The sequence below is a fragment of the Phalacrocorax carbo genome, chromosome 1 (genome assembly GCF_963921805.1).
Source record: "Phalacrocorax carbo chromosome 1, bPhaCar2.1, whole genome shotgun sequence".
Classification (NCBI taxonomy): Eukaryota; Metazoa; Chordata; class Aves; order Suliformes; family Phalacrocoracidae; genus Phalacrocorax; species Phalacrocorax carbo.
In genome coordinates, this window is record NC_087513.1 from 56204212 (window position 1) to 56229791 (window position 25580).

Consider the following 25580-nt stretch of genomic DNA (forward strand, 5'->3'; position numbering starts at 1 on the left):
AGAAGGAGATAACTTGGCCCTTCTGTCCTTCAGCAAGCTCCGCTTGCAGGTATGATGTGTTTGCCTGGAAACCTGATGAATTTGCAGCATTTCTGTGAAGACCTAAGGCCATGTCTTCATGAAACTTTTTATAGGAAGGTACCATTTTTTTCCCTACAGAACACACTGATATGTCTTGTTTAACTTCGTCTGTAGCATATCCGTTGTTTTTCTTGGACCAGCTTCACTAGGTCTATATATTCCAAAAGTAAAGTACGTTGGTTTTGGAATATTGCTGTTGTTGTGTTACCTGTTCATATTCTGCTTTGCAGTACATACCGGGCATAGTGTTGTATTAGAAATGTTGCTAAATAGAATAGTAATAGTAGAGAATTATTTGGGTGCACATTTACGTTGGAAATCCAACCTGTAGTACAAACTGACTCTTGGTGAAAGCTTCCTTCTGCACAAGAGGGACAGAATGGCAAAGAACAGCAGTAATGGGAGTTTGTGTCCTCTTTGACGTGTTTCTCCCAAAAGTACATGTACCTGATTGTGCAAAGTCACTTGGCGTTAATCGTTCCCTGGTTTTGTAAAACCTAAGCTGCTCCTGGCTGCTTTCATGACAGGACATAGACAGTAAAGAGTGTGCACCTTAATTCTAAATTAAGGTTTGAGTCTTTTGCATGTAGGGGAGTGACACAGGTGAATTATTAAGAGAAGGCATCTTCGTGGGATTAACTAAAAGGGTTTTGTTAATAATTAAATGATCAAATGATTGAAAATTAAATGGTAATTGAATGCCTATTAAGCAATAATTGTGACTTGACATTATTTAAATTATAATTTAAACAATAATTTAGACAGCCGTCTAAAAATAAACACTACTACTTACTACACTTCTAATAATTAAGCCATAGCTGGATATATATAAAAATGCCGATAGCATACAATATACTTTTAGGCCTAATGTAAAATGTGCCTTACTTTGTTATAGATATTAGATGCTGGGTAAGGGGTCTCTCAACCTTGAGGAGTAACCTTGAGAGGTGTCCCTGCTCAAGGGGGAGATCATGGCCGAGCAGCCCACTGCCATACAGCAGAGCTCAGTGGGCTCATTGGGGCTACAGATACTTATACCATAAAGTGATTGACTTGTAGTCAAACCCCCTTTTGGTGTATGTGCAGTTGTGCAGCTGTAGCATTTTTAGTTTTGTCTAGTCCCAGCTCAGGCTGGCTACCATTTGTGCCTGTTAAGACATGGCCTAAATTCCTTAGTTCTTGAGAAGATACAGCCTAGTATAATTCTCAAGGTTGGCACAGCAGGGTTGATTTCAGTCAGGCCTACTTGTTGGTGATACCTGAACCAAAGTACTGTTCACTCAGTCACAGTGGGTGCACCTGACATAGGGGATCTTATTTAAAAAAAAAAAATTATTGTGACTACCAGTGGTATCAGCCTTAAATAAAACACTTGAGAGAGTTGTGGCATCTTAGGTTGCTGGTGTCAGCATCTAACATTGGAGCACAGGGATGTTGAAGTACTGCACTGAAAGAACGTTTTTCTCAAACTGAAATGCTTGCCTTAAGCAGAGTAGCCTGCGTTTTTTATAGCTGCCCTCCCTCCCAAAAGATTATGGGATTTTCCTCACAGAAGGGTGAATAAAGATGCGTCGTACTGTTACTAGGCCACCTAATGAAGGAAATATCTTCCCAAAAGGAAATGGCTTAGCTGGCTGTGTGGTAGTGAAACTCTGGGGAAGTGTGTAATGTGCTAACTGCCCTGTCCTTGTTTAGATAATGGATGGTATGGTGATTCCTACCACTGGTGTAGTGCTAGGAGCTCTTGCAGCTCAAGCAACAGGCAGCTAGAATTGTGGTTGAAGAACTAAGAACTGCAACCATGAAGAACAAGTTATGAAGTTACTTTTTTCTGTTCAGAAAGGGAGTACGAAAGATGGAATAACAATAAGAAGAAAAAAAAAAAGAGCCCAGGAGTAACAAAATACAAAGCTAAAGAGAATTTTCGTTCTTATCTTTAATTTTTTTTTTAAGTATAATTGAAGCTAATAATAGGGGAAGGATTGTTAACAGGCTAAACCTTTAAGCTATCTGGAAACCAGTATGTGACATAAGAATGGGGAAAAAACCAGGATAGGAACAGACACAGGTATCATCCCAAGTGATTCTATGAATTGTGGCACGTCCAAACTAATTTAATTTCCTCAGCTCCTTCCTACGCTGCAGAACCTCTTCTACATAAAAGGTTAAGAGGAAGCTATTGGATTCTTGACGTTTTCCAAACTGTGTACTTAATAGTCTTGTCACTGTGTGCCCTAGTTAACTACTGTGAGCTGTGGCTAACCTGTCCTTTGACCAGCTACCCATGCCTAGTTCCATCTTTGTAGCACTTCTTATTCCATCCCAGCCAGCAAAGCAAGCGACAAGCCTGGGGATGCTTTGTTTGTAATGGTGGGCTCTGGCTGCAGGTGATGGGCAGCCTCTCAGCCATGAAGGCAGAGGGGAAGTAAGGAAGAGCTTACAGACTGGGAAAAGTAGCAAACAAAATAGTTGGAAAAAAGGAACAAGCTTCATCAGTCCACAGAGAATAAGAAATGATTGGCTTGAAAAAGTGTTATTTTGAAAGATACTGCACTTTAGGTTCAAGGAAAGGGGCTGAAGTTAGAAAAAGTAGAAACAGAATGCTAAGTTAAATGTCATCTCCTCTTCATAATTAAAACCTTATGTTAAATGTTTGGGAAAAGGAAGCTGGCAATGGACAGGAAAGGTATTATTGTACTTTCACAGGAAGGAACGATGGATTTCTTCAGTATTCCCAGTATCAAACCTAATTTTTTATTTTTCTTAAAGCCACAGGAATTATTTGAAGCTTCCGTGAGGCAAGGCCTACTTGATGAAGAGAAAAAAACCTGCCATACAAAGCTACATATGTAAAAAGCACTTCAGATCTGTTCTTCCAACCTAACTGCTTTTTAGTGCTCCAGGTTTCCATTAATGCATTACCCCCCTCCATCTTGCTCTCTTACCGCTAGGTGCTAAAAGGTGTCAGCTGTGTGCCCGGGTGGCCAAGAAGGCCAACAGCATCCTGACTTGTATCAGGAACAGTGTGGCCAGCAGGAGTAGGGAAGTGATCGTGCCCCTGTACTCGGCAGTGATGAGGCAGCACCTTGAATACTGTCGTCGGTTTTGGGCCCCTCAGTACAATGAGGGACATGGAGGTGCTGGAGCATGTCCAGAGAAGGGCAACGAAGCTGGTGAAGGGCCTGGAAAGCAGGTCTGATGAGGGGTGGCTGAGGGAACTGGGGTTGTTTAGTCTGGAGAAGGGGAGGCTGAGGGGAGACCTTATTGCTCTCTGCAACTACCTGAAAGGAGGTTGTAGCGAGGTTGGTGTTGGTCTCTTCTCCCAAGTCACTAGCAATAGGATGAGAGGAAATGGCTTCAAGCTGCATCAGAGGAGGTTTAGATTGAATATTAGGAAAAAAGTCTTTACTGCAAGAATGGTCAGGCATTGGAACAGGCTGCCCAGAGAGGTGGAGTCACCATCCCTGGAGGTGTTCAAAACACATGGCACTTCGAGGCATGGTTTAGGAGACATGGTGGTGTTGGGTTGATGGTTGGACTTGTTGATCCTTAGAGGTCTTTTCCAACCTTAACGATTCTATGATTCTAAAATTCCTGCCCCTCCACCCTTCCCGTGAACGTTCTGCCCTCCCAGCCCCACACAGCTCTCCTCAGCCCGCGCCCCACCCGACGGTCGGGGAGGGGGACAGCGCGCGTGCGCTGGGCCCGTCGGAGGGTGGGCCCGATGGGGGTGCGGCGAGGCGGCACGTGACGGGAGGGCGGGCGCCATGGCGGGAGCGGGGGAGGCCGCCGGTAGCCTGGATCTGGCCGGTGCCGTAGTGCGGGCGGGCCGGTTTGCGGCGGCGGAGTCGGAGTCCGCGAGAGCCGCCGCTATGTCCTCCATCGCCTCCTACGAGAGCCTGGTGCACGCTGTGTCCGGAGCTGTGGTGAGCGAGCGGCGGCCGTTGGCTGTGGCGGGTGCCCGGGGGGGCGGGGCGGCCATGCCAGCCTGGGGGCGGGGGGCGCTGAGGAGGTCGCCGGTCGCCCCAAGCCTTTATTTGGCTGAGGGTGCGGAGTCGGGGACCCCCGGGCAGGCCCGGCAGGGCTGGGGTGGCCCGGCCGGGGTGCGGGCGTGGCCCTGCCCGAACCCCTCTCGGTCACACGACGAGGCTGTGGGGTGAGGGGCGCCCCCGCACCAAGTCTCAGCTCCACCACCCGTCCCGTGCGAGGAAAACCAGTTTGCAAAGACCTAGTTTTGCTCCTCGCTAGTTTTTGGGGTGGGGGGTTTGATAAACCTTGAGGCTGGCTGTCCTCCTGAGCAGCTGGAGCTGCCTGTGAACTCCGCAGGAGCTGCAGGAGCTTCTCCCTCAGAAAGCGAGCACTTGGAGTTGGGTGTCAAATTAACTATGAAAATGTAAGCCTCACAGAAATTAAGGCAGAATTACACAGCTGAAGTGTTGTTAAAGTTGTGCTAAGCATCTGCGTTCTGTTTGTCTTATAAATACAAGTTGTGAAGGGTGAGGTGTTAAACCATGAAGCAAGCGCAGTGCAGCTAGAGGAGGTTTGTATAGGTTGTTGAATTAAATTTTGTATATGACATTTGGAAATTCAACAGTAGTGTTTAGTTTCTCTAGATCTCCTAGTACGCCCAGCCCTTGAATGAATGAGTTCTAACTCTGTAAACAGCAAATCAGTCTTGTACTTCCAACAGAATAAGAATTTCAGCACAACGTAGCATGTTGGACCAGATGCATTCATGGATTTCAAGCAAGCTGATACAGCTCTATTCTTGGGTTATTCCAGACCAGCAAGAACACCTAAATATGTACTTTAGCAATTGCTGATATATTGTTCTGGCAAAACTTCCTGTTCTAATTTGAGTCCTTAAAATAACTCACAATGTCTTGTGTAGGATGAAAGTCACTAAATGTTGCCGAACAAAAAAGGCTGATTCTAAATTGGCCTGCCAGAGAAAGCAGAAAAAGACTTTAAAGGTTGTTTTGTCTTTATAATAAACAAACATGGGATTATTGTCAGCTCTTTAAAGTGTTCTAAGTCTGCTTATTTACGCGTCAAAGGCAATGGGGATTTTGTTTCTTCTTTCAAGAAATAGAACTCTCTCAAATGATCTCTTTGCTGAAATACTGCTCACTCTGCTTTTGCTGGTGAACCGAAGTTGGTAATACTTTCTAGCTGTCACTGTTAGCTTCTCACTGTTGTATACAGATTGCTGTAATCAGGCTGTGCTCCTGAACAAAGTTTGTGGTATGTACCATGCTTATAAATCCAGCCATAAACTTAAAACACATGATAAAATGGTCTCTTAAGTCCCTTGGTGGTGTTGATTAAGTTAATAGAAATTCCCTGTTGTGTTTAAAGATGCTTATATCTTTAAACACATAAAGATGCTTATATCTCCACCATGATGTTGCTGTGAAGGAAGATAGACCTTTTTGGACCTATTGGACTTCTGTACCCTTGTGACTTACACTTGCTGTCACTAATGTTCATATACAATTTAAAGCTCTGGAGCAATAATTTTTTCCTAAAACAAGGTGGTTTTTTTTTCTTGGTTGTTTTTACTGCCTTATGCTGGAAACCTTAATATTTTTTTGTTTGTTATAGTAAAGATGTACTCATTGATTTAGAGATTTCTCTTTGCTGCTGTAACATATACATTTTGGCAAGATCTTTGACATGGGTAGTAACTGTTCTGATATTTTTCTCACCATTTATTTAAATTATTATAAAGCACACTGATGTACAGATATCATGCATGAATTAAAAAAAAAGCAACCTATAGAACTGTGCTGAGGTAATGAGTCAGAAGAACATGTCAGATCACAACATGGTAATTTTTGTTTCTTTTCTAATATGGTGAAAGTTCATATATCTTCTAGGTCACCTAGTCAAACCTGAGATGAATAGTTTTGTGAGTGGCAGGAAAAATTCAGTGCTTGATTTCTTTTAATTGAATTACAAAAGTATTCTTTAACTCTGCATATAGCTATGAAGTAACCTCCCTGTTAGAAAAGCTGTAAGAATGAGAATTTTGTAGGAGTATTATGGCAGTAGTCAAGCTGCTTTGTTTGACTCTGAATGTTGGCTGACTATGTCATTTTTTAAAATATTTTAAATTTGTTGTTGTGTGTTTTTTTCTTTTAAATCAAACTTCAGGCTGTGGTCCTGCACGCCTCCTCTTGGCAGCAGTCACCTTGGGACATTTGTTCTGGTCACTTACTGCCACCTTTTGGCTACTGCACAGGTGGTGGTGTGGTGCTGTGGCTGATCAGTGAACTGATCTGACTGAAGAAGCAGCCCAGTGCAAAAAGTTATTTTTCAGCCAGATGAGTTTCCTTGTCTGCATCATTGTGTAGGTGCTCAAAAAGTTATGCCACCAGAACAGAAGAGGCAGGGATGCAAATGCAGTTGACCAAGACCTGGAATTGCTTAAGCTAGTTTGTACCTGCCCTAGTGATCATTTAGTGATAGCGTGACTTGATTTGGCAAGCTGCTGAGATTTCAACACTGACAGGGAGGTGGTGGAAAGGTGGACAGTGGTGCCTCACCCTTACAATAAAGCTCATGACCCTGTACTGTTGAATGTACCTGCAGTCAGTAATAGGAGGAGTTACTTTCCCTCCTGGTCTCAAGTGTAATTCAGTAAAGGATCTGAGCCCACCTCAAGAGTTTTTGTTGCTGGGGAAAGGGCTGGTCCTGCTCATCCCTCTCCTTTCCCTTACTTCTAGCCATGAGATCCTGCCTCCTCCATATGATGCTTCTGTCAGTCTTCTTGCCATGTGGTTAAGTTGTTCCCTTTATAAACCCAGGAGAAAAGTAACTGTGTTTTTCTGAGTTTATTTCCCTCAATTTAGCAAAAGGAGGGGAGAGGGTAGAAATTACCTTTTATTGGCAGTAATCTGTTAGATCAGCTGAGTTATCTCATGACATTCTTTTGACCTATAGCTTCATATATGTTTTAAGCCAGTTTTAAGAGGCCTGTAGGCTCATCATGTGGGAATGGTTCAAAGCTGCATCAGGGGAGGTTCAGATGTTACGTTAGGAAGCGTTTCTTTGCCGAGAGGGTGATCGAACACTGGAACAGGCTTCCTAGAGAGGTGGTTGATGCCCCAAGCTTGTCAGCATTTAAGAGGCATTTGGACAATGCTCTTAATAACATGCTTTGGCTTTTGGTCAGCCCTGAAGTGGTCAGGCAGTGGGACTAGACGATCATTGTAGGTCCCTTCCAACTGAAATATTCTATTCTATACCTTGTGTCCTATGTGCCACTACTCCAACTGTTTCCCCATTTTTGAGTGCGTTTGTGTTGCTGCATGGTGGATTGCATTGAGAGTAGGATTCAGGATAAATCTCACTTTGGGAGGATGGAAGCAGGATAAATTGAGCAGGGGAAGGCTGGAACTTGTAATGACTGTGCAACCTTGTGGCCGTTTTGTGCAGATATGTGTAACTGTTTTGAGGTTGGCTTCAGAGTTGCTGCGATGCAGCTGTCATTAGGAGATATATTTTAGCTCTTTCTGTACCAGTACTAGTCTTCTAAGTGAAACTTACATTTCTGTAAATTTTCAGTTAGACGGGTTTATTAATCCTACTTGCTGTCCAGCTGTGGACACAGTAGGTACTGAGAATGAGCAGACATTGGATGAGTAGGTGGGAGAGGAAAGCCAACCCTTTTGGCTAGAGCCCAAACTATAGGGGTTAAAATTACCAGGTAATTATGGCCAAGTGTTTCTTTTAATCTGCCACCTGGTGTTATGAATACTGGAGAAACTTAAGTCTTTATAAGATTTCCACCAAGAGTTGTCTTAGTGAGGAAATGCCACCTGAAAAATAATCATCTGTTGCTGGTTGTAGAGATAGGACGAAGCAGCCTGCTTGAGCGCTGGCATGCTTCCAGAGGCAAAGCTCGCTTAAATGTATGGCATAACATAGCTCTAGAAAAGTTCAAGTTGGACTGTGTAGTGTACTTTAAGCATGGTGCTTGTGTGATTTGCGGTATCCCAGACCTTCCCACCATTTAAACGGTTTGCATGGCTACTAACAGAAGGGTGCCACAGCTTTAGCAGCCACTTGATGCATTTAGTACTACCGTAGAGTGTTAACAGGTTCACACCAAGCCGGAGTCTTTTTGAGTTAGATGTCTTTTGGAAAAGCTGTGCAATATTAATGCTAGAGTACTAAAGAATGAAGAAGGCAAATGGTGGTGGAGTAGGAGACACCTGCTTGATAAGGGCATTTGCAAATACAGTATTTAACCCTGCGGTGAAGGAAAGTGGCTGCTGGCTTTTCCATTTAGAGGCTTTAATGGCTGGATCTCACAGGAGCCGAATAGACTGTTGGAATCACGAGAAGTGAATCTGCTGACATCTAGGTCAGGATTTAATTCATCATATGTAATTCATGCCACAGGGGGTGTCTTGGTAGGCAGATCTTTATTGCCTAAATTGGAATTTAGTACAATGCTAGATTAAGTCCTGAAAAACTTGTATTATCAGTTTTATAATGAATAGAAGTTTTTTGGGTTTTTTTCTTAAGTCAAAACAAGGTTGTTGTAATACAATGGTTGCTTGTGTCATAATCCTTTTTTTTTTTAAAAAAAAAAAACAACCAACAGAAATTGGGTACTGAGGCTAATGGGATGTAGAGAAAGTGCAATATGTTTGTCTCCTGATACCTACTTTATCAGCTTTCAGACTTCAAAAACTTTCTGTTTTGGCGAAAAGCTTTTAATGGTTTTAATTTTAGCTTGATCTAATACAAGAGAAAAAAATTGTTTTGTTAGTGTGGCACGAAAAAACATTTCAAAAATACATTACTATGCATGGAGTTTATCTCCTTTTTAAACTTAGTCCATTGGGTGAGAGGTGAAAGGCTACAGTCTAGCAGGCATCTGTACAAGCAACTGATACACTATATAGCCAGTTTATTTTGTTTTTCAGGGCAGTATGACTGCAATGACTGTATTTTTTCCTTTGGATACAGCTAGGCTTAGACTTCAGGGTAAGTGTCAAACTCTAGTTTCTTTGTACAATGGTGTTTCTGTTCATCTTGGCTTGGGCACTTGTAAGGGTGGTTGTAGGGGGACCTATCTTGCATGAACAGGAATCTTACTTGTGTAACCCTAACATGATTTAATCATTAACACCATTTTTCCAGCTGAAGGTAATTCTCCCTTTTGAAAGTATTGTGCAACCTTTTAATTAGCTGAAAAGGCTGTGTGATGTGTAGCCAGACAAGGTTTTTAAATGGTGATCTAAGACCAAAAAGAAAAATAAAGATGTGAGATTACATAGGATTACCTTTGTGTGTTGTTGCTTTTGGCTGCTGAGAGCACTTGAAAATGCAGGGGCAGTATCATGAAAAACTAGTCTAGAGTTACTCCTGAGAATGGTTTAAAGGGAAAAGTCAGGGCTGGAACTGGGAATAGGAATGTCCCATATTTACAAAAAATGCAGTCTGGGTATAAACTTTGTTGCTCTAATGCCCTACCTCCCAATCAAAAGTCACAGAATCACCAAGCATTTTAGCACTGTGACTAATGTGTTATTAAGAACTAGAGGGAGATCATCAGGCAGGTCGTCAGAAATATAGGGCTGAGAAATTGGCACCTTATTGCTGTTGAGCAGCTTTCAATGCAGGAAGAGACAGTGTTTTGCTAAGGCTTCACTGTTTGCAGATTAACTGTAAGAGATTGCTCTGCTGGTGGTGCTAGTCTGGAGTCCAGGGTACAATTTTGAGAGCAGCTAGCCAGGCCCAGTCCTAGTCCCTTACCTGACACGAACCTACCTTCAGTTTGTGTCACAACTATGAGGTTAGGAATTGGTAACCGCAGATAGATACTCTGGTATCCAACAGAACCTGCTAGTCTGGGGAAGAATAAAAAAAGGAGATAGCCTTACCTAGCAAATGAAAATAATGAGATGCTTTCTGGAATTGCTGCAGGACTAAGGAACAGATGTCTGTCCTTTATGAGGAAGAAGAAACATGCTCTTCTGGGGTATGTTCAGAATAGGAAGGATAAGAGTTGAAAATGAGTGCTAAAAATCAGAATAATCTAAAAGTTTTATTCTTCTGTTTTCCAGTTGATGAGAAGCGAAAATCTAAGACAACACCAGCAGTCCTACTGGAAATAATCAAAGAAGAAGGCCTGTGAGTAGATACTGAATTTCCTCTTGTCTTCATGTAGGCAAGCTCTAAAACTAATTTGAATTTGCTGTTAAAGTGGAATAGTTAGCCCACGTGGACAGATTTTTTTTTTTACTTTGAATTAAAATGTCTTCATATAAGTGTGATATGATTTAGATAATCTCGTGTTTATCTTTAGCTAATTCGAATTAACTTTCTTGAGCGCCTTATGCAATCGAGCTGTTCAGTGATGTAACTGTTAGGGAGTTAGCTACCTCTGTTAGGGAGGTAGCTGTGCCTCCTCAGAATTGCCGGTTTGTATGCAAACGTGCCTTCATGTACCTGATAAACCAGCTTCGTCTGCCTGGATTCCTAGGTGTGTCCATTTCTCATAACCAAGATGAAACTCTTGGTTATGAGCCACTTTCAACAGGAGAATTGAGACATGTTTCCCAGTTTGAAGAGTTTTTTTCCTAAGCATGTGGAATTAAACAACAAGTGACTCCTTATGCTGATGAGACTGAAGATCTATCTAAAAGCAGATAACTTTCAGTAGTGCTGTGCTTTATTTGCCACACAGGCTGAGCTGGCTGGGTAAAACAGTTGTAACAAGGACATGCATACAAGTATTTTCTTAAGTGAATCCCTGGAACTCTTAGGTAGACCAGAGCTTCCAGGACATCAAAGTTGACAGAAGTTTAGCTTGGCCAATATTATTTACCACCTTTGAACTTGAGCAGTTGGCAGTTGCATGCACGAGTACTTATCAGTCAGTCGGTGACCTTTGCTCGCATTCCCACATTACATTTGTTACATGAGGCTGTCAAGTAAATGTCAACTGAAAAAAAAGAAACAGAAAAAGTAAAGAAGAAAAATTAAGAGGTTAACTGAAATGGAGAGACGGCTAAAGTGGTCATCCTGCTCTTCTGTGAAATACAAAATTCATTAATTCTGCCAAGAGGTAAACATTGTTTCTTCCAAAGGTATTGGCAAGGCCTGGCTAAGCCATGATACTAGTTTGAGATGTGTCTGGAATAAAAACCCCAACAAAATCCCATGACAAATCCAAAATCTGTGATATGAGACCATAAACATCTTGTACGTATTAGTTTGTAGGTCTTGTCTCATATTACACTTTTGTGAGACTGCTTTTCTTGTCTAGATGTAACAAAGCAAACAGGTTTAGCTAATGGACTTTCTGTAGAAGTTTATCAAACAGCTTTGCTTTCTTCTCTGCGCTTTCATCCTTTTCTAGGTGATATGAAAGGTGTTCACTGGTGTACACTGAGTTCTTCTCAAGGTTGCAGTTTGGAACACAAACTTAGGTTTTGTTTGTGTGCAGAACTATTTGTCAATTATGGATGCTAGCACTGACAAGTCATTAAAATAAACTGTTTTTTGTCGTAGTTTCATGTTTTATACTGTAAGATGTTTCCTTTAAGAATATCTGATTATGGTTTTCAGTAAATCAAGCAAAGCTAAACTAACACCCTCAGTTGGAGGACATGGTCACCAGAGGGTGTTTCTCCCTTTTTCTTTTTTTGGCAGCACAGAAGAGATGCAAAAATTGTTCTAATTCTGCTCATGGCTAACTGTGTAGTCGGTTAATTTGTAATTGTAACTGTATAGTTAGCTAAGCCTGTAGCTTCAAAAAGAGTCCTAATAATGCCATCTATTCCCAACTACATAGGAGGGAGAAGCACTTGTTGCATTTGAGATTAAAACCTAGCATTTACATCATAAGAACAGTTAGATGTTGTGTTTACCAGCCTTGCATCATGGTCTCCTTCTTGGGGATCTTTATATTCTGCATATTCCCCAATATTTTAATCAATACTAAAGAGCCTCCATCATTGCTGGTGGTCATTGAGGAGATTTCTTATGCTCTTAACATGATACCAGTTCTCTACCTGGCCAGTGCAGCTTCAGTGAAGGTGCATATCGTTATCCTTTTTGGAGGTATTGTAGAACATGCTGGGGCTGTAGAGTAGTTTTTGAGGTAACCCTGTTTTACAGGCTCATCAGACGTGTCAAAGAAGGAGGCCTTGTTAGTCAGCCGTTATGAAATAATTCTTAAATCAAGATAGATGTAGGTGATACACAAACAATGACAATTATTCATAATACCTGAAAAATAAGATAGCTGTGAATCATAAGGGGGTATTCAGTTTTTCATCTGTGATTGAACTAGTTAAATTTAAATAGGTAATGTCTTTTTCTCACTTACCTGACTGATGTGCTGTAGACTTTACTGCAAGGCATTTATTAGAAATTCCTCCCACCTGCATATTTCATGCCCCAGGTTGCATCCTTTGGAAGACTCTCCTTGGTGGGGTATATTAATTTCAGTAACTAGTCTTCCGTCTTTAAAATTTATGTGAGCAACCAGATAGATATCTTTTTTCTTCCTTATTCTATTTTTTTAAATTATTATTTCATATTGAAGGAGGGGTTGTCTTAAGTTGTTTTCCAGCTATGTTAGGCATTGCTTTGTTTCCTTGGAGATGTGAGCATCTCTTTACTGGGATATTATCTTTTTTATAAAAATGACAAGTCCATTTCTCAACAAAGATGGTAAATAGTATATGGTTTGAACAAACTGTATGTTAACATACATCAGACATATATTCATCCCCTGGATGTTTGTACTTCATCGCTGGCTGTTGGTGGAGAGCAAATACAGTGGTAATACTCGCTTTTTGAGTGAGCGAGCCCCAAGCTTCTCACTGTAAATATGTTATACCTCTACAGCTCCTTTTCAGTGGAATTATTCCTGATTACTATAATTTATAAACGTAAGTGCTTAATTTTTTTTTATGGTACAGTCAGGAGTTTAGTACGGTATGATTTGTTACCATTAATGATAAAGACATATCTAGTTAGTATTGTACATAGTGTACAGTATTGTATCTCTGGGACCTTCCACCAACATGTAAAATCAACCAGATTACATGAATACTTTGCTGATCCCTTACCATGACTTTTTTCTCTCCATTAGGTTGGCACCATATAGAGGATGGTTCCCTGTAATCTCCAGCCTTTGCTGCTCCAATTTTGTTTATTTTTATACCTTTAATAGCCTTAAAGCTCTCTGGGTCAAAGGTCAGCATTCAACCACTGGAAAAGACTTGGTTCTTGGGGTTGTTGCAGGTAATACTTAAAAAAATAAATTTTTGATGAAATTGAGATTTATCTTTAGTATATTCTATCTAATGTTTTTCCTTATGAAGTCCACTGGAGGTCACACTGCTTATGCCTCCCGCTGTGTGCAGACCTGCTTCGTTGTACAGCTCTGTTAGATTGCTCTTCCGTGTCACGCCCACCTCATAAGCATGTGCATAAACTGTTGTGAATTCTGGTGCACAGCACAGTGCTGTTGCAGTCTGGTATTTTTTTTGTCCGGTGTGGTGTTTACCATGGTATCTAAGCATCATATTTTGTATGTTTAAGGCAAGTGGCAGGGAGAGGTGATAGTTTTTTTTCAGAGGGAAAGACTTATGCCAATTCTGAAATATTTTTGATCAGGATAAGAAAGAGCTTTTACTGTAAGGATTCCAGACTACTTTTTGGGTCATTATCTGCAAGTAAGTTCCTAGATATATGCAAGTACAGTGGGAACTTTATGTTCTTTTTTATCCCTTCCTCTCATGTGGATGCCAGTGGCTTCTTTGAAGGGATGACAGTAATGGCTTTTCTGGCAAATCCAATGTGAAAAATCACCACTGTGTGCCTCTGCCTGTACTATTCTGCAGGAGCAATTGCTTGTGCAGCCACACTGAAACAAGCTGATTTTAAAAAACCTTCAAAAACAAAAAGGCATGTGATTATTTGTGGGGCTGTGGTTGGGGGGAGTATGTTTACTTTTTGCTAGTTTCTTGTACTTTCAGTGTGTAGGCACAATGAATGGCTGAATAGTTGGGGGAAAGTAAGGAAAGAAATTCTTAAGTTGGCTTTACTGCTGGGGGAAACTTTCTTATAATCACATTCTGGAACAAAGGCTACAGGAATTAGAGTAATAGCTTGTCAGTTAAATGGCTTCTTCAATGTCCATAGTTTATATCCTTATAATGGAATAATATCTGGTGTAAATTGAAAAATCCCACTTGAGGTGTTTACTAATTCTTGCTACCTGTCTCTCATTCCTCCTACTGGTAGAAAATACAGATTGGAAAAATATATTAAAAAAATAAATTACCTTTCCAGTCTAGAAGATAAGGTTTTATGACTTATCCTTTAACTGAGTCTGGATGAAAAGTTACAACTATATCATGCTCTATTGAGTTACTCCATAATGTAATCACATTGACTTTGGTTAAGAGAGATTAATGTGGCTGGCCTTTTCTAGTGCTTGATTTTGCTCAAAACTTTTTTGAGAGCTGATGGTAGTCCTTTTGAAGGATACTGAAATATAGTTATATTTATATTCTGCTTTTCTGAACTCTCTTAAAGGAAAAGAACAAACAGGCACAATGTGGGTAGTAAAGTTTCACCTTTTTCAGATTTACTGTTCTTGATAGTGATAGACTGTGTCCCTTTCAACGTATTGGAATAATTTGGTCTATCACTCAGACTCCTACCAAAGCAACCAGTGTAGAAGCAATTGCTAATTTCTGTGATGCAGAAATATTAATAAGAAAGTTCAGAACTTATTTTTACATAGTTATTTTGAAATAACTGCCTCGGTCATTACTGAACAGGAAAGACCTGTACCAGGTGATTGCAGAAGTAATGTCACTTAATCCTTCTCTCTGTTACTTCAGAACTGTACTTTGCAATACCTCTTTGTTGCAGCCTTACATATGTTTGTCTATTTCTCCTCCCCCATTCTACTTTCTGATATTCAACTTTCAAACTTTACTGTTGGGGTTTGTTATTGTGTGTAATCTCTTGCCATTTCTAAGCCTCACAAAATATTTGCAGAATCCTGTATTTTCTACCTTAACTCTACTTAGTGACTCTAGAAACTAGATATTCTCATTCTTTTGGCAGTGTAGGAGCTCTGTTCTGGTAATCAAGCTGCATGCATTTATCTGTTTTGATCTCTCCTCATAAAATAATCCTTCTAACCATATCACACTGTGTTTCTTTTGAAAGTAGGCAGGCAGCAAGTCATCATGGAGTGAAGTAGGGCATGAAAAAGTGGAGTATCTTGTGCTCCAGTGTGGTATAGCATGCAGCAAAGTAACAATTTCACTTCAAGATTCCTTCAGTGTGTTCATATTTGGTGTGTTTTGGGGTTTGGGGTTTTGGGGTTGTTTTGTTTTCTGTGTGGGGTTTTTTTGTTTGTTTTGGTGGTGGGTTTTTTGTTTGGTTTTGGGGTTTTTTTTTCAGTTTTGGGAAGGAGTAGCATAAATGTCTTCCCACTGCATGCATTCTGCTGACAACTAATTCATGGTGGAGCTGGAAAGGGGATAGCTCAAAGAGCTTATTACAAATTACCATTTTACTTTTGCTGTGACGCTGTGTTAATTTTTCCCCCTCTTCCTACCAGTAATTTCAGTAGTGCGTGAACTGGGGTTAAAGGGCATACGAAAACACTGAAATCTTCTGGTTCTGGCTGATTTTCTTTGCACTGTTTTGTATTAGGTGTAGTGAATGTCCTATTGACCACTCCTCTTTGGGTAGTGAACACACGCCTGAAACTGCAGGGAGCAAAATTTAGAAATGAAGACATTGTACCAACCAATTACAAAGGCATAATAGGTAAGCACCTGTTGTCTTCAACCAAAGAGAAGCTCATTAAATTAAATATATTGAGGACTCTGAATTTCAAAGACTTTTATTCATGTAATTGATTTCACCCTGGAATCTCTGTGCTTTACTGTCACTTGGCAGTCATGAGTTTTACAGGAAACTGGACGTGGCCATTTCTGATGGTAATTGAGGGTTTGATGTATACACACCTATAACTAAAATATCTTTTGCAAAGGCAGGTATCTTATCATACAAATCCTGGAACAGTATTGAGCCCAGTGAGGTGGTTGCTGGGGGTCTGAGTTTGGACAGATAATCTGCAAATTAATCTTCAATCACCTTGATCTCTTAATCACCGTCTTCCTTTTAAAAATAAATAAATATTGTTGCTGTTTTGAAGAAGCTTTAGAATACCTTAGTGTTGATGCTGAGCTTGTACTAAAAAGGGTGGGGTGCCTATGCAGGTGATAAGCTTTGTTTGTTAATAGTGATGGGAGCAAGAACCTTCTTTGTCACCATTTTTCTGTTAACTTCCAGATTAGAATGGAAGGTAAAAAAAGTTGCATAAAAGACTGCAGTGGATTTTGATATGCTTTTAATATGAGGCTTTAAGTGGAACTTTTCTTATCTTCTACACTCAGAGTTTTGTACTCAAAATTGTAATGACTTTTTTCCACCTTTCTTCTCAGATGCCTTTCATCAGATAATACGAGATGAAGGAGTCTTAGCTTTATGGAATGGTACATTCCCCTCCTTGCTGCTGGTCTTCAATCCTGCCATACAGTTCATGTTTTATGAGGGCTTTAAACGGAAGCTTTTGAAAAAGCAGCTGCAAGTGAGTATGATTTTTGAGGCCAAGTGATGGATGTGCTCTGTTATAAGACATGTTCTTTGACATGCATTACTTGAGCAAATTCAGAAATGTAGGTTTGGTTCTTGTATTTTTGAGGTTTTTTTTGAGTTAGTGTGTCTTCTAAAAAAGACCCACTGCTGTGAAGTGAGATGTGAGTCTTTCACCCAGGGAAGATATTTCTGTGGTGAATTCCTCTTCCTGTAAAAATAATACTCCAGTTCTTCTCCACATCTGTTTAGATTTGTTCACAGGTCTTGATTTAAAGTAGAGATTTCAATTCTAATATATCCGTTTCATAAGTATGTATGCACAGACTGTTTTGAAGTCACCTCTTGACCCTTTCTCCAGTAAATTGAGTATATTGAGTCTTTGAATTATCACAGATTTGTCCTGGACCCTATCATTTTAATAACCCTTTTTTTCCTGAAGCCCTCAATTTCTCAATATCCTTTTTTCCAAGGATGAACACTAGAATTGGATATAACATTGCAACGATACCTCCCTGATCTTTAAATAGGGGTAGAATGACTTTTCTGTTCCCGTTTTACAGTCCCCTTCTTTTTCTTTATTATTTATCTCCTCTGTCAGATATAGCATCTCACCTGAACTCATGTTACCCTTATGTTCTAGGAAATTGAAAAGTCTTTGTGTTGAATTCTAGGGTAATGTCATAACATATGTTTAAGCTGCAGTGCTTTACTGCTAATTTGTGACTTAAAATGTATTTGGCTGTATTAAAATGCTAGATCATATCAATAAGATATAAAGCCATCTTGTTTTTCCTCAAGACACAGTGAAATTATTTTTACATGAGATTTTGCATCATAAATGAGGCTTGGGGTTTTTACCATCTTTAGTCAATACTGCAGCTGTAGCACTCTTATTCGTGCCTGATGGATCTATCCAGTTATGTTATGGAAAATACATTTTTGTGTGACGAGCTGAGCTTCCCTCTGCATTGTTATTTGCCTGTTGGCTAACTGCTACATTTATTTCTTGTGTTTCTTTTAAATTACTTAGTTCTGCCTTAAATTAGGGCATGTTTTGTCCATGATCAGTGGAGAGGGAAAATAACTTCCCTCCCACCCTCAGAAATGGTAATTTTTATTTTGGACAATGTTTTTCTTCCTATTTGGTCTTTTCCTGATATTCTTAAGTATATAAGATTGACTTTTTTTAAGATGTGTGTGTGTGCGTGCATACTTCGGATTGCAGTCCGTATATTTTGCAAATTTGGAGTGTGTTTTGATATGGGCACCTATTTTCAGCAATAAATTCACACTGTTAGACTGAGATGTACTGTAATCAGCTTAGGCTATAACAGTGTATTTGGTGCATCATGAAACATTGTGTGCTTTGGAGGTGAGGGTGGGCTTCCAGCCGATGTTCTTAACTAATGGGGGATGAGACTTTTAGTCTTTGTCATCAAGAGTAAAATTCTGCCTGATAGCGTAGTGATTATTTCTCAGGATTATGTTCAAGGAGTCTTTCACTGTCTCCTTTCCACAAGTGCCCTGTGACTTGTTAGTTTAAATGTTGCAAAAGCTGAAATGCTTCTTGGTTGATGGTACCTTTAGATGTTACTTCCCTATCTTCTGTGTACTCTCAATGCTTTAAATTGGTTTAGTTCTATGGCTTCATCTCCACTATGTTCTAGTAACCTAGTTACAGTGAGAAATGCAAAAGCTTGTGAGCAGGTAGAAGTCACAAATAAACTTTAGCTGTTGGAAAATAAGTCAGTTGAACTATACCTAACTCTCTAAAACGAGAACACCCAAAGACTTCATGAAAACTTTATGCCAAAGGTACTTAGATAACCTGGTAGCAAGTACCAGTACGGAATCCCCAAACACATATGGGTAACTGGCTGTTTTGGTAATATGTGGAAATAAAATGTCCTTTATCTGTTGAACAGCTCACATCTTTGGATGCTTTTGTCATTGGTGCGATAGCCAAAGCAGTTGCCACCACACTCACTTATCCTCTGCAGACAGTACAGTCAATTCTGCGGGTAAGTAATAATTTCATTTCAGGGTAACTGCCTCTGACTTCTGTATAATGCAAGCCCTGTTCATATGGCTTGTTTTTCTTTGTGTTAATGAACCCATCATTCTGGGAGCTCCTTTTGCTCAACGCAGGTCACTGATAAGGATGCCACTCTTTGATCCTGTACTGACAGGTTCTGATAGAACTTGGTATTCTGGTGCACAATTTTTTCAAGTGGCTGGTAGGATTGACTACGTAATGCATCAGTACAGTGTCTCACAGAAGCTGATGCACCATACTGCGCTTTTAGGCACTACAAAAACGTAGATTTACTTCTTTGAATATAAATAGAAAACGTGTCAAGCGGGAAGTTAAAATTAAATCCTCTAAACCCAGTTTGTTTCCAGATGACCTAGGGTAATCCAAAAAAAGTTCTGTTCATAGGTTTTGTTTTATTCGGATGATGGCCTGACCTTGTGAGTAGCCAGAATGTGATTCATCAGGGGAAGATGAGCTCCCTCATAAATACCTTTAACCACTTGCCCAGTCTTTTATGCTAATAGTAGTAGGAATGGAAACACTTGTGTTTATTCTCAGTTGCAATCTGTATGTAAGCTGGATAATGCTGCTGCCTTCAGTATGTACCAATATTGTTGTAATATTGAAAGAAGACAAAGTTGCGGGGGGGAAGAGACCTGACTGTACATAAGCAAGCATATTGTAGTTTAATTTCTGTGATTTTAATCTACTTTTGTAAGTTGTTTCTTGATGATTTTTCTAACAGTTATATTTAATATGGAAATATTTATTAATGTTTAATGCTATCTTCCTAAGCACGGAGAAGACCTAACTTGCACGTATGGTAAAGCCATTATATATGTTATAAAACTTGTGTAAATTTGGAGAATTAGCTGAATTAATGAACGTGACCCTTCCATGCTAAGGCTTTTCAGACTTGTCTGATAGAGGATTTTTCTTGTTAACTGTTCATCTGGAAAAAGTGACTTTCATGCAAACTTTGTAATTATTTTATCTTTTCATCTCTCTGGAGTGGACTAAATGTATTGGTTTTTTGACAGCCTGTAAAAAAGATAGTTTGAATGCTCTATTGCAAACTAACAGGACTTGGATATATTTACTGTGTGGTTGCTGCTACCCTGGGAAGATGCTAGGTAAAACTTGTGTGCCTGCGCAGCTTTCTACTTCACCCTGATGGTGCACAAAATGGCATCCACATTGTAGATGTGTCAGCCACACCGTAGTTTTGTCAGCAGTCATTTTTTGGGAAGTTTTTCTAACTTCTGATGATCAGCTAAGCCTAGTGCCTTCATTTGATGGCTTATCCTGTTTTAACAGCCTGGACACATCTCAGGAGTTAAACTAGTAACACAGACTTGGTTACTGAAGTGACAGATACAGAAAAACATTTAAGTAAATTTAGCTTTGTTTGGATAAGTTGCAACATCAGTCTGCTTTTAATTTGTGATGTGTCTTCTGCTGGTATGAAGGAGAACTGGAAGGAAAGTTGCAGTGCTCTATTTTAGCTTTAGCATTGCACAGTAGTACAGTTTTCATGGGGTTACATCAATGTCCCAGCTTCAGCCCTTGTTCTTTTCTATGGTTGCTATAGAAATGGTTACAATCTTATGACTATTACTTCATGTTTCATCTGTCTCCTTTTGGCTTTTTGAACTAAATTTTTCTGTCTCTTGGTGACAGTGTCATCCTTTAAAAAAAAGGGCAGCTCTTGTAAGTTGTGCAGCCAGCCTGATGTACTGCCCAGCTGCTGCTTACTGCTCACCTCAGCTGAGGTCAGCTAGTTCACTGCTGTCTTGCCTGAGCAGTGATAAGTTACCTTTCAGCTAGAGCAGAACTAACCATCAGTGTCGTGATAGTGATGGTGGTGGGATTCTTCTCACAGTGGCCCACTGTGAAATAAAGTGGCCTGTATGCTACTTCTCCATGCCAGTCCATCCTTTCCCTGTGATGATGGGGAATACAAGGACCCTATCTCTTGTTCTGCGGTCCATAGGGGTGACTTCTTTCCCTTTGCTCTATGAAAGAAGTAATAGCCAGAAACCCTGAATGCTTCTGGCAAGAACAGCGAAAACATGCATCTGTGATACCTGTGCTGTACAGTTCAAACTTGCAGGACTTAGTAATGTGTTTTCTAATCTAAAGCTAGCATTGTTACAGTTGAGGAAGTTATTGTCCCTCATGCTAAGTGATACAAAAAAAAAGATATGAGTAAAGGTGTAGTATTTTCAGAAATAACATTCTACGTGAAGTACGCTTTGTATAGTTGTGGGTTTTTTTGAAACAATTTTAGTAGATTTACACACAAGCTAATAGGAGCTCAATGTAATTCATAAAAACTTACACATCATAATTAAGTTCTATTATAAAATTAGAAGTACAGGACTCTTCAACAGTAAACCTTTAGAAACTTACTATTGTTAGAAAGTTATTAGGGTTCTTTGTAATGAAGTCTCTACACCCTTGCTTTCAACTTTTTGGGAAAGTGCTCTTTTTGCTTCTGTGTAATGAACAGATACCCTGTGTAATTGATAGTAGTAACCAGCTTTCATCCTTGCCATTGCGTAGGTCTGTTTCCTTTTCAGTCATTAAAAATACATGGCACTGGTGTTACTCATTATGCAGTGAAGCTGTTCTTTAGCATGTGTGTTGGTAGACAGTGGGTAAATTAAATTTGCCTCTGGAAAAAGAGCAATATTGTTAATTTTCTTAGTGATACTGGGTGAAAAAGTTCCCTTTAGAACTCAAGCCTCTTTTTCTAGTGTAGAGAGTGCTAGTCCCTTTGGGAAATCTTCTGCAGTAAAGTATTGACATCCTAGGGAGAAATGAACTGAGTCTTTGACAATAATCCTTAACATTGATTTATCAATATCAAATGAGTTAGCTGCTGATGAGAAGATCGTGGATTGTGAGCATGTATTTGCCTAATAAAGGGAGATTTCCAATAGCATTCTGTTGATGCTGTTTCCGTCTGAGTTCTTCAGACATAAAAGGGACTTGTGTCATCCTGGCCGTTTTCTTGTTTCTGAACTGCCTAAATCCGCTTGTGTACGCTACCTACTGTCAGCGGTAATTTCTTATGCCTAAGAAGTAGCAATTGCCTGAGTAAGTTCTGGGAGAACTCATCCACAGGCAGTTGCTCAAGTTCACCTTTCTTAGCACAGAAGCATAATATAGGCTTCAAAAGCTATTTGGCTATGTTGTTATAAATACAAGTATGGCAACCCTTCTATATTTGTAATTCATAGTTGCAACTTGCTGACAGTACTATGGACCCGTATCAGATGGGAATATCAATGAATGCTAGAAAAGGAGTTGCTGAAATTGCTTGTTTAACTCTGATACTTAAAATTACAGCAGCAGCTATCATTTCTAATGAAAAACAGTTTGGGGATAAGGAAATGCAATGAGTGGAAGACAAGTATTATTTAGGCCAGGTAGGTGGCTCAAACAATTTTGGATTCTTCCACAGCAGTTCACATGTGAATGTTTTGCTCAAAGACCATTGCTGGGCAGATAAAATTTTGGGTTCAGCTATGCAATCTCAATGTAATAATAGTTTGCAGATGTATGAGGCTTTGAATCTTTGTTAAATGAAAGCTGAGCAAGCCAGAAAACTTGCCTTGAATGTCATACCCCTACTCTAAGACTCTGCAAATCATGCTTTTCAGATCTTGAAAACTGTTTCCTCTGGAGCAACTGAAAGAGAGCAAATATAGCCATGTGTAACACTTTCTTAGAATCCATCTTAAAACCAAAACAAATTATTGTAGCACATACCGTTTTAGCGCTTGGTCTGTAAAGTTCAATAGTGTGAGCTTTGGCCTCAGTTCTTCCCTGATGGCTAGTATAACCTGGAAATGTTATGAGGTTTAAGATAGGATCTGCAGATTTCACACGTGTTGGGTTCTCTGCCTAGCACCATGGGCAAATAGTACAACAAAATGCTCTTCCTTTCTTTTTTTTTCCAGTTTGGACGCCACAGGTTGAACCCAGAGAACCGAACACTAGGCAGTCTTAGAAATGTTCTTTACCTTCTTCAACAGAGAGTGAGGTGAGCTTTGTGTTGTTGTTTTTTTTTTTTAACATGATAGAGAAGACTTGAGTATTACTAATATGTTGAAAATGTTGCTGGGTCTGACTTTTGTTTCTTCTTGCCCCTCATAAACTTGCCATTTGAGTCAACCTGTTTTTTGTAATGTATTGCAGAATTAAGTACACAAAACCAAATACCTCTAAATATCTGTACAGTAAGTGGCATCAAGGTTATCTATGGGTACAAATTCATTCACCTCCCTTTTTGAAAAGAAGCAAATATCTTCCACAGAAGGCTTAACTTTCTGCTGAATTTTCTCTTTAAAATATCATTAAACATAGCTGGCAGTCAAGAGATCAAGAGTAATTTCAAGATTCTTACAGTTGTCATTAACTTTACTTGTGATATTAATTCTTGGTAGTGTACTGATTTGCTTATAGAAGACTATTCACACTTGTTTGTTTTTTTTTAATCCTTTGTAGGCGTTTTGGATTAATGGGACTCTACAAAGGCCTTGAAGCAAAACTCCTGCAGACAGTCCTTACTGCTGCTCTTATGTTTCTAGTATATGAGAAATTGACTGCTGCAACCTTCACAGTCATGGGATTAAAGCATTCGCGCAGACGTTGAAAAAGTAACCTATGCCAAAGATTATGGGATCTAGAAAACATGTTCCATTTCTGAGACCAGGCTGGGTAACACTTTATCTTTCTTTTTAGCCACCTCCATCTCCATTATTCGGAGAAATTTGGAATACACTTTATAGGACCTATTGCTATGAATTCAGGGATAGTCCATTCCCTACTCTTCTGTGGACTCGCTGTGTTAAAAAAAGCAGAGACCTTATTTAAGCACTTGACATGAAATGTTAACTATTATATGATTTGATTGCCATTCTTGGCAAGAATGAGTGTATCTCCCTCTGTTTTCTTGTTTTCCCTCAGATTATCCTCCACTATTCTATCTTTACCTTCTGTCAGCAGCTGGTGGGGCTGGTTTCATGTTATTTTCCTTGGGATGCGTTTATGTCACTTCATATTTTGTTCATTAAAATAATTCATAAAGAACAAGATTTTTGACATAGTTTTCTTTTAACTTCAGGCATGTTTGTGACACAGAATGATAAGTTATTGTCCCAAATATCTGGCGGCGAGATTTCTGAACTGCTAGAATGTACGTTACCAGTGAGTAGGCACACTGCCTTCTTGAATTCACCCATTTTTGATTTTGAAAATTTTGAATGCAGATACTGGCTAGATAGCAGGAACATAACTTTTTGATTTTTGAAGCTGAGTAGCTCAAGCTACTCCAACAAAATGGGCTTGCTACACAGAAGTACATGACGTTCTGTAGTCCGGTTCCTTGTGAGAATGTGAATTCATGCCATGTCCTCATATAGACAGGGAGCACTACCCTATGCTTCAGAAGTGGTGTGCCCTCTCAAAAATGTGCTTTAATTATTTCTCCGCTGATCTTCCTAGACACTTTTCGCACCACAGAGCATAAAGGTCATAACTGTTGTCCAGTTAATGTAAGTGTATATGGTTTTTTGCAGTTTTGTTTGATAGTCCTAGACCATAAAGTCCAAATAAATCGTAGTGTCCATCATTAAGTTTGCAGTAGGATTGTTCTGAAGTACAATTTTATATCTGAAGTATTGAGAAATTCTATGGTAGTTTAACACCAAGAATGTCTGGGAGAGTTAAGTCCTGCAGGAACTATGTTGCTGAATTGCTAAATGGCACCCTGTTTTGTGTCTCAGTTGAGTCAATTCTAAGTATGAAATTGGAATGCAATTCTGCAGATAATGTCTTTTGAACAAAATAAAAACCCTTTACACTGACTGCTTCTTTTAAGAGTATTGGGAGTATCTGTATACAAGAAAAATGTTTTGTTCAATGCTGGATGCTTTTCAGTCCAAATGGGATTTACATATGGCAAGAAAGAATGAAAAAGCACAATGAACTCTAATTATACTTTGATAGGTGACATGAAATTTAATGATTCTGCAGACCTCACCAGTGGGAAAGAAACAATCACAATTCTGAGAATTTCAGTGAAAATATTCTGCTGACTGAACTGAGATATCCTGTGGAAAGATAGTCTGCTGTCTTTTGGTATTTTTAATAAGAAATTCAGAATCAGTAGTATGGCTTTTAATGAGCTACCTAACTCTGAAATTCCAGCTGTCAGAATCATTGTGGGAAGCCAAGAGGCAGCTGGCTTTACGGAAGCACAGAGTGGTTCTGATGCCACTTTGGCAGAAATTTGCATGGCTGCTAGAAGCTTCAGTTCAGTGTCTGTCACATTTTTCTGGTCTGTGGCATGAATGAGCAATTCCTGCAAATACAGATAGATTTTTCTGCTTGCTTTACCTGTAAGAAAGAAGGAAAGTGCTTGCTATCTAGCTGAAAAATACTTGCTATCAGCCAGGGGTTTTAAAGGAATAAAAAAGCATCTAATTTCAGCAAAAAAGCTGAATATAGAACAACCATGTAGGGAGGAGCGCTGGCGTTTGTTGTGTCTCTGTTACTGTTAAATCTGGAATAGACATTTTGCACTAAAGTCTCTACTTGGCTCTACTGACCAGTTGTTATAATGAAACAGTTTCATAAAGGGATGAAAGCACAAGTGATTGAAGCTAGGAGCATATTCAGCCTACTTTTAGTGATAGACCTATGGTATTTAAAACTTTCTTTGCTTGTGCATTATGCAGTGTTGATTCAGTGAATTCAGTCTAATGTCTAAAAGACTACTTAATCTCACATG

General features: G+C 39.6%; 1 protein-coding gene across 2 annotated transcripts; it reads left to right on the forward strand.

Annotated features, from left to right (window-relative positions):
* The first annotated feature begins 3818 nt into the window (after positions 1-3818).
* Positions 3819-23881, forward strand: SLC25A17 (solute carrier family 25 member 17). 2 transcript variants are annotated; one of them, XM_064453678.1, is made up of 9 exons: positions 3819-4007; positions 9021-9081; positions 10164-10230; positions 13205-13356; positions 15793-15909; positions 16590-16735; positions 18669-18764; positions 22747-22829; positions 23294-23881. In XM_064453678.1, exons 1-9 carry the CDS (start codon positions 3849-3851, stop codon positions 23439-23441), a joined length of 1029 nt encoding a protein of 342 aa, XP_064309748.1. In that variant the 5' UTR covers positions 3819-3848; the 3' UTR covers positions 23442-23881. The 2 variants fall into 2 exon arrangements, with proteins under 2 accessions (XP_064309748.1, XP_064309757.1); XM_064453687.1 differs by lacking the exons at positions 3819-4007; positions 9021-9081 and adding an exon at positions 9869-10078.
* The last annotated feature ends 1699 nt before the right edge of the window (positions 23882-25580 follow it).

Bases quoted from the DNA above. Each gene is read 5' to 3' on its own strand.
- SLC25A17 (XM_064453678.1), top strand. From the start codon at position 3,849: ATGGCGGGAGCGGGGGAGGCCGCCGGTAGCCTGGATCTGGCCGGTGCC. The intron at 13,357-15,792 runs GTAATACTTAAA...GTTTTGTATTAG, and splicing joins GGTTCTTGGGGTTGTTGCAG to GTGTAGTGAATGTCCTATTG. The intron at 22,830-23,293 runs GTGAGCTTTGTG...AATCCTTTGTAG, and splicing joins CTTCTTCAACAGAGAGTGAG to GCGTTTTGGATTAATGGGAC.